The 20,505-nt window shown below is 44.3% G+C and overlaps 1 protein-coding gene across 1 annotated transcript; it reads right to left on the minus strand.

Annotated features, from left to right (window-relative positions):
- Positions 1 to 9,239: 9,239 nt before the first annotated feature.
- LOC308117473 (eosinophil peroxidase-like) lies at positions 9,240 to 18,563 on the minus strand. The gene is made up of 16 exons (XM_080476377.1): positions 18,452 to 18,563; positions 18,253 to 18,318; positions 18,050 to 18,137; positions 17,725 to 17,900; positions 16,960 to 17,092; positions 16,470 to 16,596; positions 16,173 to 16,379; positions 15,717 to 16,080; positions 13,200 to 13,360; positions 12,858 to 13,116; positions 12,607 to 12,777; positions 12,281 to 12,518; positions 10,761 to 10,969; positions 10,635 to 10,669; positions 10,402 to 10,476; positions 9,240 to 9,852 (listed from the first exon to the last, which is right to left on the minus strand). The coding sequence occupies exons 2-15, from the start codon at positions 18,314 to 18,316 to the stop codon at positions 10,423 to 10,425; spliced, it is 2,286 nt and encodes a 761-aa protein (XP_080332503.1). The 5' UTR covers positions 18,317 to 18,318; positions 18,452 to 18,563; the 3' UTR covers positions 9,240 to 9,852; positions 10,402 to 10,422.
- Positions 18,564 to 20,505: the final 1,942 nt, after the last annotated feature.

Consider the following 20,505-nt stretch of genomic DNA (forward strand, 5'->3'; position numbering starts at 1 on the left):
ATATTTTCTTTGACACAATTGAGCATACGTGTATTCTCCATGCCTTAGAAAAGTTTAGTTTTGGCTCATATTTTAGCCGTGATATCAAAACAATGTACACAAATTGAAACTGCTCAATCAGACTGCATGCTGGAACTTCCTCGGTTCTTACTCAAACGTGGGGTTAGGCAGGGATTATCTCTTTTTGCTCTGTACTCCGCTACTCACTGACTCTATAGAGCTTAGTCTGTTAAAAGACATCTCAATAACTTGTCATCAGCCAACTGGCGGATGATACATTATTTTCTTTCGAGATCTCTCTCAGATACCTTCATCTATCGACTTGATAAATACTTTTTCTGCTGCATCTGGACTATTCTTATGCTTGAACATAAAGAAATGTGAACTGTTTGCTCTTGAATATTACGGCATCCCGTCTATTTACAATATACCAGTATAAGACTTATTTAGGAATTGTCATAAACAAGGATGGAGAAGCCAGATGCAATCAGATTTTTGACTCGATTACTGACAAAAACTGACAAAAAACTAATTTAACGCAAAGAGCTTTATCATTGAGAGGTAGAATCTTATTGGCCAAAGCTGAAGGAATTTCCCTCACATATGCTGCTTTATCCCTCAATGTTTACAAAAAGGAATCTAAAGAGCTCTGTCTGTCAGTCCCAGATTTACTTCACAGAACTTTCTATCTATTCATACACTTAGATGATTTAAAGGTATTTACTTTATGAAATGAAACGCACTGCCACAAGCCGAGGAAACGTGCCCACTGCCTGTCATGCCTATGCAACCAAAATGGAGGTTTCGACCAATAGCACCAAAAGAAAAGACCAATTTTCTGAGTCAAAACTCAACCAAAACCCCAAAAAGAAGGACTTGGCAACAGACGAAGGTATGAACCAGCACACCAGCCAGACTTCAGAGATCGTGAACAAGGTGGTCAGTCTGAAGGTAATGTGTATCAACTGTATTGTTTATTGAAAGCACTGTGTTGTTTAATGATGGTTATTTGTGCATGTTTATGTGGATTTGAATCCTGATGGAGTAGACGTTCATACCACTTACAGACAAGAAATGTCTGTCAATGTCCAGGAAATAAATGACAAAAACCTTTGTTGTGGCTTCCCTGAGGACGTGTAGGATTTGTTTGGACCAGTGGGGTAGGCAAGTTAGCATACAGGCTCGTATGATGAGTTTCGAGTCCTTTCGAGTCCTTGCTCCGAGGCAAAAGCCTCGGTATCGTTCTGGTAACAAGTTTGGAATTTTCACACATAAAAAATGACAATAGTTCTTTGATATAAGAATGTTGGATAGTTAAGTTCAAAACTGTTTTGTTTGAGGAAACATTTCTTAAGTTTGGGCCTTTTTCTTATTTCTCTCCACTGTTCAATTGCTCGCAATCGCTCGCTTAATTTAATCTATTTTATGATGTCTGTTTCTTTTACTAGTTTGTCATTGAATGCTAGGGGATTAAGAGATAGCAGCAAGAGGAAACCAATATTTTTGTTTTGTAAGGGCGAAAAAACAAATGTTATTTTACTACAGGAAATGCACTCAAAACTGAAGGACGATAATTTTTGGATTAACCAATTGGGGGATAAAATCCACCCACCCACCAGAGCGCCAGAGTCAAATGGAGTTAACGCAGGTTTACCACTCTTTACTCAGTAGTTGAGTCAAGTCATTTTGAGAAGTAAAATTCACTGCAGGATTTAAACAGGCTTCTTTCCTTTTTTTCATATTTTTGTGTACAGTTACAGTGACAGTTATTTTTGTTGTTTTTTTTTTTAGATATATTTTATTTTTGTGCCATTGTGCACAAATTGTTTTGGACTTTAAAAAAGTTTTCCCCCCTTTTTTTATTCTTTTTATTTAAAGAAATATTTGTTTTCGTTGTTTTATAGCGGACCATCTGATTGTGTCAAATTTTGACATGGTTCAATTGAAGGAGTCGGTGTTCGGTGCAAACTGGGGGGAAGAATGTGGAAAGCAAATTCACGACTTTGTTTAATTCTGATCTCAAGGTTGGTAATTGAATTCAATGTAGTACCTTTTTCGCTGAACTGTGGTGCAGGTGGGATGTTATCTGATGTATCCCTTTCTATTACATTTTTGTGAATAGCGGAAAAAAAAATTTTTTTTGTATGAAGCTTTGAGTTGCCTGAAAATTGTGTTCTTTATAATCATATATTAAAATGTTTGGATGAACTACTGCTTGAGGGGCCTGCATTGATGGACTTAAATTTTGGAGGTTAAAAAAAACCAGGAAAAAAAAGGCGAATTTTCAAATGAGATAAACCTGAAAATGTATTTCAGAAGACTTTTCATTATAATTTCTGTTTCTTACTAATTTAATTTTAATTTAATTCAATTTAATCTATTTTTATTATAGGGACAGTGCATATTAATGTACATTGCTGCAAAATAGGCCAGAATTAGCCTAATGGCTATTTTTCGTCTGTAGTCCCTATCGTCCCTGTACTAGTTACTATAGATTATGCTTGAGACTGCCAATAAGCCACGTAAAAGCTCAAGTCTTTCTATTGAAAGTACCTGCTTCACTTACACCCACTAACTCAAACCTCCAACTCAATCTGGGAGCTGGAGTTTATCCCAACTGAGAGAAGGCAGAGTACACACCTAGATACTTTGTGAATCACAAATTGCGATTAACATGTCAAGATCCACTAATTCACACGATGTACACTGCTAAAAAAAATCATAAAGGGAACCCTTAAAACACTCTAGATCTCAAATAAAAGGTGTAACTTTTTGTTTACACAGTGTAATTCATCAATGGGAAAAAATAAAAAAGAACAATCCATGGAAATATGTTTCATCTAATATTCCAATGCATCGGCGTATGCATTGATGACTGATAAAACCGGGCGAGGCTATCAGATTCCAATTCGTCGGCGTACGTTTTGAAGACTGGTTGGTAAATTTATTTGAAAAAACAAAACCTAACAAATCAAATGTAAAAGCATTCACAGTGTTTGCCATGATGCTCAAAATTGAGCTTGGCTACATCCTGTTTCTCTTAAACACCTTTGAAATTGAGACCAGATTGTTTACTGTTTATTCTAAGTGTGGGATGGGCTCTTTGTTGTCAGTGTTTTTGAAATCCACACACAATCTCCAGAAATAATTTAATTACATGTAATTACTGTTTTGTTTGTGCATTACTCACGCTTTGACTCAAACAGACATTTTGCTCATTAGGGTCCGAGCACTGAAAGTGCCAAAGGACCCTAATGAAACTGCCCGGATTATTATTATTATTATTATTATTATTATTATTATTATTATTATTATAATTATTATCATGGTCATGGAATTTTCTAGAGCAAATGTCTTTTTTTTCTCTTTTTTTAATTCTAGGGGCGTGGCTTAATTTGCATATGGTGTGCAGACTACGCCAAGTTGCATCGTCGCTTCACCAGTTTGGAGGATGACAACAAGAAGCTGCAGGAGGAGAAAGAGGTCTGGAGGAGCAGGGTGACCACTTTGGAGGCTGAACAGCAGCAAAAGGACTCCGAGCTCCAGGACAAGAACCGAGAAGATTCAGGACCTGCGAAAAAGTCTGCAATGCCACCAGGAATAAGCTGAAGCAGCTCGAATCAGCTTCAAGGACCTGAAGAAGCAATTTTTCAACTTGGCAGAAGCTCTCCACTCTTGTCACAATAATTGTGAAAACTTCAGAGATGGATTGAGCCACAACAGCGAGGAGGTGAAAAGGTTGAACACCTTGATAGTGACCACCAGGGCAGAGCCAACAGAGGCCCAGGAGGAGCTACAGGACCAGAAAAGCAGCATCAAGTCTCACCAGGACGAAGTTGAAACGTCTTGCGACACCATCACCGACCTCATGGAGCAGTTTTCCAACCTCCGCATAAGTGAGGGAGAAGAAAGAGGAGGTCATAATGTCAACACCCCAATGGAGCCCACCGAGGCCGAGCAGGAGAAAGTGGTGGCCACTGTATGGGAGAAGAAGAGAGCAGCAAAGATTCTCTACAAAATACCCATAAGAAGACAGCCAAGACACCACAAAAAGAGAGGAGACAGAGTGAAAGACTACATACAAACAAAATTGGGGGGCACTACAGTGCTAAGTGAATGAAAAACACTGTAAGTGTACAAATAAAAACTGAATTTGGCAATAACAGTGTTATGTTGTTTTTAAGTTATTGCACTTCAGACAACGCCACCTGGGGAATTGCACCCCAGGAAATATTAGCTATTGTTTGTACTATTAAATAAAGGTCACACAGGTTCAATGACACCACAGGGTGAGATGGTTCCAATTAAAACTAATTTTATTTCCGATGAATCAATAAAGAATGAAATAACAAAAAATGCGCTCTCATTAAAAGGAAGTGGTAAGTTTAAAGGTTAATGGTGCGTTGCACCAATTGGCTGAACATGACCACACTGGTTTTTATAATTAAAAAAAAAAAAAAAAAAGAAGAAGAAAGAAGTGAATATACATTTTATTGATGTATGTATTTATTAACCAGACAACAAATTATAATATTCACACATCTTCACATTATGTGAGTCACTTTATGGGGGCCACGCATCTTCACATTATGACATTCATTTTGAGATTGTAACAGAGTAGAAACAAAAAAGGCTGGCGTGATGCGTACAATGTTATTTAAAGCAGAAATTAATGCCAGACATGAGTTGGACTGTCAGGGCCAAAGTGTGCTCCTTCTGTACTGATGGACTGCTCACTCAAACAGTGGCTCCATCTAGAGGAGAACTATGGCCCATGGATGTTTTCCTTTCAATGACAGCATTCATTATATATTTACTAAAGCAGCTTGGTAAACTGAAGTTCGCTAAAGCACGAGGAGACCTGAAGTGAAATTTACTTTATAAAGCCACACATTGACTCCATCCTTTGCTTGTCTTTGAATATAAATGTGGGGTTTTCAATTTGAGGTACAAAGGAAACCACCAGGAGTTATTCAAGTTAGTCTGTAACAATTCAGAGTTGATTACAGTTTGTAGTAACTGAGCCAAAATGAAGTGCAGTTAATAGTAAAGTAAGTAAAAATAAAAGTAATTAGTGTTGAACTAATTGTTGTGAACGGTGTCTTTCAGGATCCTTTACTAATTTGCAAATAGTTGCATCACTGTAGAGATTCTGTGACATATTAGCCAAGCTGTCGACACTTTGTGGGTCATTTCCATGACTGACTGAATTCTACTACAGCCACATCACGTAGTTGGAAATCAAGTAGGGATGGGCACATTATTTCGATCTGTTTGAGTTAATCAATAGTTATTACAGAGGTGGTTGGTAGGAACCAACCCCTTGAACTGCCACCTTATCGCGGTGGGGGAGTTTGAGTACCCGAATGATCCTAGGAGCTATGTTGTCGGGGGGCTTGCCCCCCAGTAGGGTCTCCCAAGGCAAACTGGTCCTAGGTGACGAGTCAGACCAAAAGCAGTTCAACAAGCCCCCTATGAAAATACAACGAAAGAGGAAAGTGACGTCGCCCGGCGAGGCGCAGCCGGGGCCTCACCCTGGAGCCAGGCCTGGGGTTGGGGCTCGCATGCGAGCGCCTGGTGGCCGGGCCTTTGCCCGCGGGGCCCGGCCGGGCCCAGCCCGAAGGGATGACGCGGGTCCCTCCTCTTCCTCCTGTGAGCTCACCACCCACAGAGGCAACCGTAGGGGTTGGGTGCAATGTGGATTGGGTGGCAGTCGACGGCAGGGGCCTCGACGACCTGATCCCCGGACACGGAACCTAGCTTTTGGGACATGGAACGTCACCTCGCTGGGGGGGAAGGAGCCTGAGCTTGTGCGGGAGGTAGAGAGATACCGGCTAGATATAGTCGGGCTCACCTCCACCCACAGCTTGGACTCTGGAACCCAGCTCCTTGACAGGGGCTGGACACTCCACTTCTCTGGAGTTGCCCGCGGTGAGAGGCGGCGGGCTGGCGTGGGCTTGCTTATTGCCCCACAGCTCAGCCGCCATGTGTTGGAGTTCACCCCGGTGAGCGAGAGGGTTGCGTCCCTACGCCTTCGGGTAGGGGACAGGTCTCTGACTGTTGTCTCGGCCTACGGACCGAACAGCAGTACAGAGTACCCGACCTTCTTGGAGTCCCTGGGAGGGGTGCTGGATAGTGCTCCAACTGGGGACTCCATTGTTCTATTGGGGGACTTCAATGCCCACGTGGGCAACGACAGTGTGACCTGGAAAGGGGTGATTGGGAGGAACGGCCTCCCTCATCTGAACCCGAGCGGTGTTCTGTTATTGGACTTCTGTGCTAGTCACAGTTTGGCCATAACGAACACCATGTTTGAGCACAGGGGTGTCCATAAGTGCACTTGGCACCAGGACACCCTAGGCTGGAGGTCGATGATAGACTTTGTGGTCGTGTCATCTGACCTCCGGCCACGTGTCTTGGACACTCGGGTAAAGAGAGGGGCAGAGCTGTCAACTGATCACCACCTGGTGGTGAGTTGGATGCGCTGGACGGGGAGAAGGCCGGACAGACTCGGCAGGCCCAAACGTGTCACGAGGGTCTGTTGGGAACGCCTGGCCGAGCCCTCTGTCCGCGCAGTCTTCAACTCCCGCCTCCGGGAGAGCTTCTCACGGATTCCGGGGGAGGTTGGAGACATTGAGTCCGAGTGGACTATGTTCTCCACCTCCATTGTTGAAGCTGCTACTTGGAGCTGTGGTCGCAGGGTCTCTGGTGCCTGTCGTGGCGGCAACCCCCGAACCCGGTGGTGGACACCGGAAGTAAGGGATGTCGTCAAGCTGAAGAAGGAGTCCTATCGGGCGCTGTTAGCTCATAGGACTCCTGAGGCAGCTGACGGGTACCGGCAGGCCAGGCGGGCCGCAGCCCGGGCCGTGGTGGAGGCAAAAACTCGGGCCTGGGAGGAGTTCGGGGAGGCCATGGAGGAGGACTATCGGTCGGCCCCGAGGAAATTCTGGCAAACCGTCCGGCGCCTCAGGAGGGGGAAGCAGTTTTTCACCAACACCGTTTACAGTGGAGGTGGGGAGCTGTTGACCTCAACTGGAGATGTCGTCGGGCGGTGGAAGGAATACTTCGAGGACCTCCTCAATCCCACCATCACGTCTTCCGCTGAGGAAGCAGAGGCTGGGTTCTCAGAGGTAGACTCGTCCATTACCCGGGCTGAAGTCACCGAGGTAGTTGCTAAGCTCCTCGGTGGCAAGGCACCGGGAGTGGATGAGATTCGCCCTGAGTTCCTTAAGTCTCTGGATGTGCAGGGACTGTCGTGGCTGACACGTCTCTGCAACATTGCGTGGCGGTCGGGGACAGTGCCTCTGGAGTGGCAGACCGGGGTGGTGGTCCCTCTTTTTAAGAAGGGGGATCGGAGGGTGTGTTCCAACTACAGGGGGATCATACTCCTCAGCCTCCCTGGGAAAGTTTATTCCAGGGTACTGGAGAGGAGGATCCGGCCGTTAGTCGAACCTCGGATCCAAGAGGAACAATGCGGTTTTCGTCCAGGTCGTGGAACACTGGACCAGCTCTATACCCTCCACCGGCTACTCGAGGGTTCATGGGAGTTCGCCCAATCAGTCCACATGTGTTTTGTGGACCTGGAGAAGGCGTTCGACTGTGTCCCTCGGGACGTCCTGTGGGGGGTGCTCCGGGAGTATGGAGTCCGGGAGCCTTTGCTAAGGGCTGTCCGGTCCCTGTACGCCCGGAGCAGCAGTTTGGTTCGCATTGCCGGCAGTAAGTCGGACCTGTTCCCAGTGCACGTTGGCCTCCGGCAGGGCTGTCCTTTGTCACCGGTTCTGTTCATAACTTTTATGGACAGAATTTCTAGGCACAGCCAGGGACCGGAGGGGGTCTGGTTTGGGGACCACAGGATCTCGTCTCTGCTTTTTGCAGACGATGTGGTCCTGGTGGCTTCATCAAACCTGGACCTTCAGCGTGCACTGGCGCGGTTCGCAGCCGAGTGTGACGCAACTGGGATGAGGATCAGCACCTCTAAATCCGAGGCCATGGTTCTCGACCGGAAAAAGGTGGCTTGCCCCCTTCAGGTCGGTGGAGAGCCCTTGTCCCAAGTGGAGGAGTTCAAGTATCTCGGGGTCTTGTTCACGAGTGGGGGGAAGATGGAGCGTGAGATCGACAGGCGGATCGGTGCAGCGTCTGCAGTTATGCAGTCGCTGTATCGGTCCGTCGTGGTGAAGAAGGAGCTAAGCCAAAAGGCGAGGCTCTCGATTTACCAGTCGACCTTCGTTCCTACCCTCACCTATGGTCATGAGCTTTGGGTCATGACTGAAAGAACGAGATCCCGGATACAAGCGGCTGAAATGAGTTTCCTCCGTAGAGTGGCTGGGCGCACCCTTAGAGATAGGGTGAGGAGCTCAGTCACCAGGGAGGAGCTCGGAGTAGAGCCGCTGCTCCTCCGCATCGAGAGGAGCCAGCTGAGGTGGCTCGGGCATCTGTTTCGGATGCCCCATGGACGCCTCCCTCGGGAGGTGTTCCGGGCATGTCCCTCCGGTAGGAGGCCTCGGGGCAGACCTAGGACCCGCTGGAGAGACTATGTCTTTCGGCTGGCCTGGGAACGCCTCGGGGTCCCACCGGAGGAGCTGGAGGACGTGTCTGGGGCGAGGGAAGTCTGGGCTTCCTTGCTTAGACTGCTGCCCCCGCGACCCGGCCCCGGATAAGCAGAAGAAAATGGATGGATGGATGGATGGTTGGTAGGAAGGTCAGCGTGACCGTAGGAGGAGGAAGGGCCTTTAAGAATACTTAAATAATGTGCTGCATTTTATTGTATGAAAAGTTCTCTCAAAGTAAAGTTGATTGATTGATCAGCAGCTCATCCTGCTAACACCAGAGGTCTGCAACCGAAGGCCTCAACTCCTCAAATCCTCTTCTGACACGACCACGAGGGTCCGAGCTTAGACTCCCAGCACTCAGCGTCTGATCTCTCATCATGCAAAGGAGACCCACCATAAAAATTTCAATAACATTATTGATAACTATCTTTGATAGTTATTTATCATTGTCGATAGTCAAACTGCCAAAACACTACATAAATGGTACCACGTGATCCTGATGAGGTAAGAAATCCCTACAATAACATTTACCCCTGCACAGGGCACTGGTGTTCTTCTGATTTTATATTTTCTTTCAGCTTTGATTCATCGAGCTTTCAAAGGTCTTCGACACTGTTGATATTAAATAGGATCTATTTACTGTTAGCAAACATGAAATGCATAAGCAAAATGAGATGACATGAAAAAGATGCTAGTTGCTGCCAAAGTTTATTTTGATGCAAAACATGACACACAATAAGAAAGTTGCTGTAAAACATGTTTTACAAACGACAAACAATAGAGTATTTTAGTGAAAGAAGATGTGAAAACAAAGCTTTCATATTTATAGTAACACTGGTAATTCCCATCATCTAAATGGAATGTTTTTACATTTTCAGTCCAATGTATTGCGTGTTGTAACAGAGTTCAATAGATTAGCTGAAATCACATTTTGCCTTCATTAAAAATAATCACAAATTTGTTCATCCTTCATTAAACTATTAAATATGTGCACACTTGTTCAAGATTCACTCACAAGAGGAAAAAAACTAAACTACTAATAAAAGTTAAGAGTCACTGTAAAAGTAACTTCAATGCAGAGGTGGGGGAAACAACACACATCCTAAAGCAGGTAAAATAATAGCATTAAAAAGTGTGATGGAACAAAAAGTTTCCCGTGGGCTCATCACCTGCAGGAAAGGTTCTTAATCGGTGCAATGTGATCTGGGTGACAGTGCTCAGACTGCCACCCCGTGACCCGGAAACGGATAAGCGGGAGAAAAGGGTCCGGCAAGTCTCTGGGGCCTGATGGGTCCTGCTGGGCCTGCAGGGAAACAAAAGTTTATCAGATGTACTTCAAAACCCTGAAAAAGAGGTGTGAATCCTGACGGCTTGTAAAAAATCCAAATTCTCACGGATAAATTGATAAAATGTCCTCAGATTATCTGAGAAAAGTTTGCTTTCTGCAAACATGAAAACAAACATCATTTGTTCTCCAGCTGCCAGATTAAAGTTTAATAAGTAATACAGTTTGTAATTTTTGGCACTACAGGATCAAATGTATATATTTGTTGCTTTTACTGCAATGAAAAGTGTTTATTCTTTATATTTCCTGATCTTCTTTTCAAAGTTGAACAAAAACGTATAAAATCCTACTATTTGATTCCTGTGGCTGTCAGAACGAGACGTTATCTGAGTTCAACCACCATAATCAGGTTCTCGTTCAAACTGCATCATAATAAATTTTGTTCATTCACATGCTTGGACTTGATATTAATTCACCACTTTGAACTATTCAGAAGACATTTAGAGCTGTAATTATCGAGGGAGAAGGCGATCTAAGCTGAAAGAGCCTCAGTGATGAGTAAATTACCTTGTCTTCCCTTTGGCCCTGTTAGACAGAGCGCCCCTTGCGCAGTGTTGACTGTTCCACCTCATTTGTTCGCAGCTGAAATCAAGATAAAGAAGTTAAATTAAGATCCCAGGATGATTGTATCAGGGAAACCATATTGGTACTTTGGTGAGAAAACAATGAAAGGTGACAAAAAGGAAAGAATCATATGAGATGTGACTTCAGTGTGTCTACTAGTGGTGGATAAAACCAACCTGTCGTCTTCGTTTGAATCCATAACAACCAGCGCCTGTAAGATGCCAGATAAAATGTGTTAAAACACAGTTAAATACAGACTGAAAACATTTAACGCTTCCCAAAGTATATCGGTGTTGCTTCACTTCTGCAGGGCCTCCGCCTCCACGCAGACAGGTCCAAACGACGGACCGTGGAGCACCGAACAAGCCGGTTCCGGCTCGAGAGTACAGCGAAGACGTCGGCGGGGACAGATGTGATGCCGGTGTTGTCACAGATTATCCGGGCCAGTGAAACAGTGGACAACACAGCCCTCTGCCTTGGGGAAAAGACATTCCTGTTTTCGTACCACAGCCTGAAAAATAAGGGACGAAACAGATTTACCCACAGAACTTCTTTATAATGAATACTTTTGGTTTATCAGCAACTTAAAAACAAACTACATACAACTGTAAATGAAAGCTTGGATTTTTTAGCCATAAAATGAGACTTTCAATGCGCTTCAAGTGAAAGAGAACTTTAATCAGCGTAAGTTTATGTAGGTTGTCATGGAAACGGCTGTAGAGCTGTGTTCTATCATTCTCCACCTCCATTCTTCTCTGATGTTGAAGCATGTGATTCAGACACATCCAGAAATAAAGTGAAAGGAGCACAAATTTGCAGTGTAATGCCAAAATGTTGAAAAATAAGCCCAAAACTCATACATGCATCAGTTGTTTTTTTTTTCTTCACTCCGGGGCTCCGGACTAAAACAAGACAGATGTGAAAAAACACCAATAGAGATACGAAGAGACGCAATGTTTTCTCGGTCTTTGGTTTGCATCTGAGGTTCAGGTCAGACTGGACTGAGCGATCCGAACTAAACCATTGAACACAGTCCGTCTCCTCATTCTTGTATGAGCGCTGCCAGCACTAAATTGGTTAAATCAGTGACGTATCACGTTTTGGAGTGGCACAATGACGTGGTTCTCACTTGGCTCAGTTAACGGTGGAAAAAGAACTGGCCCTGGCACCGGCCCTGAACTAGCTCCTGGTTCTTTTTGGTGCAAAAGCTCTAACTGAAAGATATTATCAAAAAAAAGATTTCTTCCTAATTCCGCCAACAAGGCGGGTTTGACAGCAGAGTGCCACTCTCATGAGGTCAGACAACAATCTTTTAGTGTTAAATGATGAACAGGCAGTGACACAAGATCAACCTCAGCACAAGAACCTTTAGACCTGAAGCACGACAAATACTTCCTCCTGAGCTGCGGTCCCACCGCGCTGTTTGTGCCGGGACGGAACGGGACAGGATTTTGTACAGCCCCATTGACAAAAGTTGTGGATGGTATAGAAAAAACCATTACCACTGATTACAATTTTTGTCACTCCTCCGTTGAGGTACCGAGCACTGAGGAACGGGTCTCATAAGGAGGATCAACAACGTAGCCATCTACTGATTGGTGGTGACGATCGTCACTCTCGACTTGCCCACAATATTTATATATTCCATCTGCCGTGAACTGTCTTGTCGTTGTTTACATACGCCGCTTTTTCGCTTTCTTAACTGGTTTATTGAAACGTCGGTGCACGACACAACTTCGTGGTCTTCTGACAAGGTTCAGACGCTCCTCTCTGTAACACGAGAGGAGGAGATTGAGCAGGAGATGCACACACAAACACTAACCTGTCACCCTGGCGGATGTTCTTGAACTGTCTCGCGATCAGACAGGCAAAGAGAGGCCCAACGCGTCCACCAAGGACAAAAGGCTCCGACACACCTCCAAGCCACACATCAATGTTGTCAGCTGTACCGTAGTGCTGAAGGAGGCTGCGGGCCAGTTTGTCATTTTTCAGGACCTGAGCCAGCTCTGCCTGGTTCCTGGGCTGAGACAGGCCACAGAATTTGCGCCAGGCGTTGTATCCTGTGGAAGTAAGTCGGTAAATATCAGGACAATTACAGCAGAAGATAAACATTATGAGACAAAACCTGAATGTGAGCACAGTATGTACCAGGCAAGGCATGGTCACGCCCTCTCTGCATGTTGAGAGAGCCCAGATCCAATGCAATGTGCTGCACAAACTGGAAAAGCCGCTCCCTCAGAGCGTCCACCATCATGTGATTTTGTACGTTGAGTTTGGCGGGACGGCCGATCAGACCACGCAGCAGGGGATCAATTCCACCTGGAGGAATGAAAGGACTATTAGGGTCACAGTTTAAGAGAGAATTACCCATTAGTTACAGTTTGCCTTGTGCAACTCACCCTCAAAGGGGATTCTCCAGGGGGTGAAGAAAGCCTGCCACACGGGGATGTTGGGAAACTGGGGGCTCTCTTTGTAGTTTCCATCCAGGCGTGAATAAATTGGCTGAATCGCCAAGTGGGCAAAACGGAAAGCTGCTGTTGCAAAAACATTGGCGATGCTGGGGTCAACACTGTGATCGTACCCAGTGTAACGACCAATCAAGGTGCGCGCTGTGTTCCCTCCCAGAATGTGTGGCAGGTAGTCTCTCAACGCAAACACCTGAGCAAGAGAGACAGAGATGCTCAGTTTGGCAGAATTACAACATCGCTGGACAAACATGACTGACTGCTTGGTTCTGCTACCTGTGCATAAGCACCCATGATCTTGCGGGCCTCCTGGTAAAGAGTCTCGCTGTCCCAGTGTGGGTTCAGTTTCCTCAGCTCACGAGCTAGGCGGTTATGTTCACGCAGGAACATAGTGTGAATCGTTGTCAGAGCAACATTCTCGTCCACACGGACGTCACCTGAAGGACAAAAATAAAGTAGTAAATCAAAGATGTTTGTTTTACCGGTTTAGTTATTAGAGTACTTTATAATGATTTGAATGACAATCCAAATTACTCATCTAAAAAAGACGTGCTGAAGATCATTTGCAGCACCATTCAGAGGAAGTTGCACCAGATGCAAGATGATTGGTTGAGCAACAAAGCTGATGAGACTCAGGGCTTTGCTGACAGAAACAACATGATGAACTTCGACAGTGGTCTGATGGAAGTGTATGGTCCCTCAACCTCTGAAATATCCCTGATTCTCTGTGCAGAAGGTACCACACTGCTCATCGATAAAGAAGAGATTCTCAATAGATGGGTCGAACACTTTAGCAGAATCCTGAATCTCGCCTCCACCATCAACGATGAGGCCATAAACTAGCATTCCACAAGTCCCAGTCAATGAGTCACTGGATGCACTACCTATCTTGGAGGAGATACAGAAAACGATCCTTTGTTTATCCAGTGGCGAAGCACCTGGCTCAGACTCCATTCAAGCTGAGGTCTACAAAGAAGGCGGTATTGTCATGACATAAGGCAGTCCCACAGGAGTTCAAAGACACCTGTATCAAATACCTCTACAAGCACAAAGGCTATTGTCAGTCCTGTGACAACCATCGAGGAATCTCCCTGTTGTCCATCGCCAACAACATCCTTGCCAGAGTGCTGCTTTACCGCCTCTGGAGCAAGGCCTGCTTCCTGAGAACCAGTGCAGTTTTCAAAAAGAACAAGGGACAATTGACATGGTGTTTGCTGCCAGGCAACTTCAGGAGAAGTGCCAGGAACAGCATGCCAATCTCTACTGCACCTTCGCTGACTTGACCAAGGCTTTTGACACAGTGAGCAGAGATGGTTTGTGGAGGATTATGGTTCATGGCTATCATACGTCAGCTACATGATGGAATACTGGCCAGAGATCAAGACAACAGGGAGACAGCGAAGCCATTCCTGGTCTCCAGTGGAGTGAAACAGGGATGTGTGCTTGCTCCCACCCTGTTCAGTCTGATGTTCTTGGTTATGCTGACAGATGCCTTCAAAGATGGGGGCATAAGCAATGATAAATGATTCCTCACATATGCCTCACTCTTCAAAAGTCATGTTTGATACCATCAATGACCTCCTCTTTGCTAATGACTGTGCCCTTGATGCTGCCTCTGAAGCAGACATGCAATACACCGTTGACAGATTCTCTGATGCCTGTCAAAACTTTGACCTAACCATCATCACCAAGAAGACAGAGGTAATGCATCAGCCAGCTCCTGGAAAGCCATACACTGTACCCAACATCTACATCAATGGGCAGCGAATGAACACGGTGGACACGTTCAAGTACCTGCGCAGCACCCTTTCTTGCAGAGTTGTCATTGACAAAGAAGTGAATGCCAGACTTGACAAAACCAGTGTTGGCTTCGGCAGACTCAAGAAGAATATCTGGGGCAGAAGAGGCATCACTCTAGAGAACCAAGATGAAGGTCTATAAGGCCATAGTCCCCACACACAGCTCTATGGAAGGGAATCTAGGACTGTATATCAACGGAATGCCAGGAAGCTGAATTCCTTCCCCACCACCAGCCTCAGAAAACCCCTTGGCATCATGTGGTCAGACAGAATCCCAGACTCTGAGGTGCTCACCTACCCAGTATACACACAATCCTAATGCAGTCACAACTGCAGTGGGCAGGCCACGTAATCCGCATGTCAGACCATCGGCTCCCAAAGAAACTGTTGTATGGCGAGTTCCTACATGGCAAACTCTCCAGAGGAGGACAAAAGAAGCGCTTTAATAACAATGCTTCACTGATGGCGTCCCTCTTTGGAGAGCATACCATGCGACAGATCAAAGTGGAATCTTTTGATTCAGAACGGTGTCAAATCCTGTGAAACCAGCAGAACTGCTGCAGCAGAGCATTGCAGGCAGATGAGGAAGAACTACACAAACAGGTCTCCATCAGTGCATATTGGTCTCACTAGCCGTCTGCTTACCCACAGATGAACCAATGAATAGATGGTCCTCGTCGTATCCACCAACAAACAGAAAGATTGATTTAAAAAATTGTGTTTTTACAATTATCGTATCTCATACTTCTTACCTGTTTATTAGGTGCAACTCCTTTTACCAACAAATGGTTCATGAAAGAAAAGTGTGTCTCATTGTAAAGAGTTTAAAATATAACCTGTCTTTACAGGATTAATATGCATAATCCTTGCAGCTGTAATTCATTCTTCTTGTTACTGTTGTCGCCTCCCACTGACCACTGAGACATCAAGCTTGAATCACTTGTTTAGTTTCTGAAGCTTCTACTTACAATTCAAAACACTGAAAACTACTCACCTGCGATGAAACAAGGGATCTCCCTGGCGTTGCTGTCGTTGGTGATTGCTCTGCGAGTGGCACACAGGTTCACCTGCAGCAGGTGGAAGGGCAGCAGCTCACGGCCGTTGTCTCTGAACTCTGTGTTAACTCGCAGCAGACCGCCATCGTCAGTGAGGTTGCGGAGATTCAGAGCGAGCTTCTCCTCGGAGCCGTACACCTGGCTCATATCTAAGAAGGCTGTCAGTGCATTGATCTGCTGTCTTGCATTTGCCCTTCCACCAAAATTGTAGGCCGAGAATCCTGTTCCACAAACGCCGGCCGATCTGAAGGAAGGGATGCAGCTGTCCGGGCCGGTGGGAATGCGAGGGTCACCGGGAGGAATCTGTTTGGAAGAGAAGGGAGTTTAAGTCAGGGAGCCAAAGGTGATGAAGGGAAACGGCATCTCTGTGGGAAGGCTTGAGGTTGAATACCAACCTTGATGGGGATGCATGGCTCAGTACAATCACAACTCTCCTCACAGTTCATTCCGTTGCTGAAGGACTTGATGCTCGGTGAGAAGGGCGTGAAGGTGAGATCGTGGTCATTCCATTGTCCAAAAATTGTCACCATGTGGGTGATCTCTCTGTCACTGACTACCTCCGCATCTGTTGTGCTCAGGATGTTGTTGGACACCTGTCTGACCTGAGAATGAAGGAGAATCAGGTAGTTTTAATCCTCCATCCAGTTTGAATAATCCACTAAAGACGATCATCTGGGTCTTTGAGGTCGTACCAGTGGGAGCAGGAAATTGTTGATCCTTCGGCTGCTGTTTCCTTTTGGTTCAGAGATACCATCATCATATTCAGCAGGCAGCCAGCGGGCAAACGGGGTGTTGGAGGCTCCTTTACGAGTGGCTTTTCTAAAGAGAAAACAAGAGATGTGCTTATTTAGAAATCATGTTTGAGAAATCCCGGGGATGTGTACACTTCTTTTTGAGGTGGCCTGTCCTACAAGCTATATTTCACAACACTTTTCAAATGTAAGTTTCATCAATTTAACCCTAATGTTTTTCTTTTGTGAAAATCTGTTCTTGAGAGTGAGAAATCAAAATATCTGAAGTGGTGATAATCCCAATATTAAAGATTCAGACATTTTGAAACAATTTTTATGATAGCAAAATAAATGTAAGAAGTGTTTTTTTTTCATGTTTTAAAGAAGACGAGCAGAGTTAAAAATACAGAAGACACAAAAACCTTTCAACAAACTGTATTGTTTTACTTACAGATTGTTGCAGACGCTGGTGATGGTGCGAAACTTGTTAAGGTTTTTTATGGTGTTACACTGCGGGTCTCTGGTCTGAGCGGCACATCCAGTTATTTCAGACAGTTTCATCAGATCTTCTTTGCTGAGCATATCTGAAAAATTTTAATAATAATAATAATAATAATAATAATAATAATAATAATAATAATAATAATAATAATAATAATAATAATAATAATTCCCATGGGCTCATCACCTGCAGGAAAGGTTCCTAATCGGTGCAATGTGATCTGGGTGACAGTGCTCAGACTGCCACCCCCGCGACCCGGAAACGGATAAGCGGAAGAAAATGGATGGATAGATGGATGTATGGATGGACGGATGGACGGATGGATGGATAATAATAATAATAATAATAATAATAATAATAATAATAATAATAATAATAATAATAACAACCTTATTTATATAGCACTTTTCAGAACACATGTTGCACAAAGTGCTTTACAGTAAAAACACAAACAAAAAAGTCAGGCGAGACAGAAGATATGAGCAATCAAACAGACGGACAAGCAGTCATTAAACAGATGGAAAATAGACAAAAAATATTACTATTGGCAACAAAACACCACTGGCCTAGGTAGCTTAAAGAAAGAGCATAAAAAAGATAAAAGGCGGAGAATCTTATTAAAAATGGAGGTTTCAATTAAAAGCGAGTCTCTAAAAGTGGGTTTTTAAAAGATATTTTAAAGGAGCCACTGATTCTGTAAGCCTTGTCTCTAACCTGTTGCATTGAGAGAGCGTTTGTGGATATGATGTGTCCTCTCCTGCAGCAAACGGAGGGTTTGGGCCATGTAGTCCGCAGATCTCACAGCTGTACGAGTGTAAGCACGAGGTTGCTTCAGGAGACGGAGAGCATCGTGAGGACTCACCACATCCCTGCGAACCCGTCTCAGACTCCTGGAATCAAAAGTCAAACAATCGAGAAAAGTTTTTTTTTCTTTTGTGTTACTACAGGGGGAATATAAAGAATCCACCGGATATGAGACAAATCTAATTATTGAGCCTGTTTGCAGGACTATCAAAAAAAAAGATGGATAAAAACCCACTCTTGTCTGGAGTAAGTATAGGCGTCATCCACAATCTTCTTCCCGTCGTCAAAACAATGTTGAAGGAGAGGACTGTCAAAGGTTTGGCCTTCAAAGACAAAAAAAAGAAATTCAACTATCCAGGGAAATTCCACCAAACAAACCCCAAAAAACAGAAAAAGAAGAATTACTCTAGAAACAAGTTGGCAGTATAATGGATTTACCTGCTAGTTTGGACTCACCGGGCATCAGGCAGATGCCCAGAACAAGAAGGACAGAGAAAAGCATCTCTGGGAAAAATAAAAACATCAAACCAAAATGAATCTAAAATCTGTTTAAAATGCTGGTGTAGAATGACTTGATAAGCACAGTGTACCATCAAAAAGGAACGCTGTAAATAAAGATTAAAAGAAGTCTTGTTACCTGTGCCTGTATGGAGACTTGTGAAGGCCTCAGTTGCGCTATGAGATGTAAAGTGAACTATGTCGCATGTCCCACAGTCACCGTCTTTTATTCAGCCTGGAAGCCTCGCCCCGTCTTCAGCAGGTGAAGGTTCTGTCAGCCACCAGCTCTTCCTTCTTCCTCCTCTCTGTGCTGAAGGAAATGCTTGTTTTTTCCTTTATCAGTTAATGTCCAGGGGCTAATCTTGCACCAGCTCATTCAGAGATGTTAAAATAAAACATTGGAATAAGTCAAGAAATGGAAACGACCTTCATGATTTAAGATATTAATATATGTCTTTAGTTTCAGTCATGTTAGTGTGAATATGTTTTCCCAATATTGTTTATTCAAAATCTGTGGTGTGAAGGGAATGTTGAATCAGAGTTTTTGATGTCTTATGCAGGCACAAGGCAATCTTTGGAAAGGAGGAAACGTTTGTACATGTGAACCAACCAAACTCTGATGAGTTCACTCTTTGCAAGACTGTAACATCCTGCACCATTTCTTTTCAAAATAAAGAAAAGTCTGACGCCTCACAATCACAGTACACTAACCATGTTTATTCTATCTGTGAGTACGTGATGTCCACGTGTCTGTGGTTAGTAAGGCAATGACTGAGAAAAGGTCAGCACTAGCTATGCAATAATGTCGACTGCAGGCATCGGTCTAAAAACAGAAAAAAAATCTGAAAGAAGGAGAATTTTGTCCTGGATTTATAACCGATTGACATTTATTGACAAAACTGATTCCCCTACGTTCCCAGACGATAGAAAAAACCCTTTATACAACCTCCTGCTTAAAAGCCTTTTTATGTTGTTGTTGCTGTATTGCTTTGGTTTGTATGTTTTTGTGCTTGCCACACAATGATGCAGAGGACAGCACTCTGACCCCGGAATGAGAAGATCTGGGTTTCAGTACAGATCAGACCTTTCTATGTGGTGTTTGCATGTTCTTTATTTTTGTGCATGAGTCTTCTCTTAGTACTCCAGTTTCCAACAGTAAAAACAAAAAACAAACAATATGTATCTGAGGCTGTTTTTTCGTTAAGTTTCCCCATAGACGTGAATGCGTGTTGGCTGTTATTGTATCAAAAAGTTGGATAAATGTCATCCAATTCAATTCAAACATATTTTTTATAACACCAAATACAACTGTTCTGGGAAAATTTCAGTCTGGGTTCAGATCAAGACACAGCGCTGAGTCTGCACTGCTGAAAGTGCATAATGATGTCGCCCTGTCTGTTGATGCTAAATGCCCTGTTGTCTTAGTGCTGCTCGACTTAACAGCGGCATTTGATATGGTGGATCATTCAATCCTCCGGTCTCGATTAAATGATTATGTTGGCATCCGTGGTACTGCACTCAAGTGGTTTGAGTCTTACCTGACCAACAGGACCTTTTCAATTATGATTGGCGACCTGTCATCCTCCAATGCCTCTTTGTTTTGTGAAGTGCCCCAAGGCTCCATCTTGGGCCCTGTGCTGTATGCTATGTCAAATCTGTAGGGGGCAGTGTAGCGAGAAGCATGAAGCCATGATAGCTAATCAGAATCCTGGGGTAAAACACAAATAAAATAGAAACATTTTCTCCATTTAAATGACAAAACAGAGTACATTTTATTTGGTGAAAATATTCCTTTGCATTTTGTTTCTTTGTCCTGTGAGAAGGTGATATTTCCTTCTCACTGTAAACTAAGACTTTTGAACACGCGCACACAGTGTTGGGTGTTTTCCACCTGAGGACTATGAAGTGGGGAGTGCTTGTGAATATTTGGAGTTTGTGTTGGGGATGGGTTGTGGTATCGGGTCACATCACTGTGCGTTTTGCTAAAAAACAGACTGAAAAACCATCCATCACCACTGCTGACAGTACTTAACAACATGCTGGGTCTGTAGTGAGGTACCCACTATGCCTTGTCTCAGTGGTACACCGTACATCATCTGTATAGTGCCAAAACCCCAACAAAACTTACTGCATGCACTTCCTGCTCCTGCTCTATCAGACTTTTCCTGTGCGGAGGCACACCCATGGACCTTA

This window comes from Lipophrys pholis (assembly GCF_963383615.2).
Source record: "Lipophrys pholis genome assembly, chromosome: 12".
In the NCBI taxonomy this organism is placed as follows: domain Eukaryota; kingdom Metazoa; phylum Chordata; class Actinopteri; order Blenniiformes; family Blenniidae; genus Lipophrys; species Lipophrys pholis.

What these genes read in the sequence shown, in the direction of transcription:
- LOC308117473 (XM_080476377.1), bottom strand. Translation starts at nt 18,316, where the DNA reads ATGCTTTTCTCTGTCCTTCTTGTTCTGGGCATCTGCCTGATGCCCGGT. An exon ending in CGGTGAGTCCAAACTAGCAG is followed by an intron (nt 18,138 to 18,252) that starts GTAAATCCATTA and finishes TTGTCTTTGAAG; the next exon opens with GCCAAACCTTTGACAGTCCT. An exon ending in GCGTGACCATGCCTTGCCTG is followed by an intron (nt 12,519 to 12,606) that starts GTACATACTGTG and finishes TTACTTCCACAG; the next exon opens with GATACAACGCCTGGCGCAAA.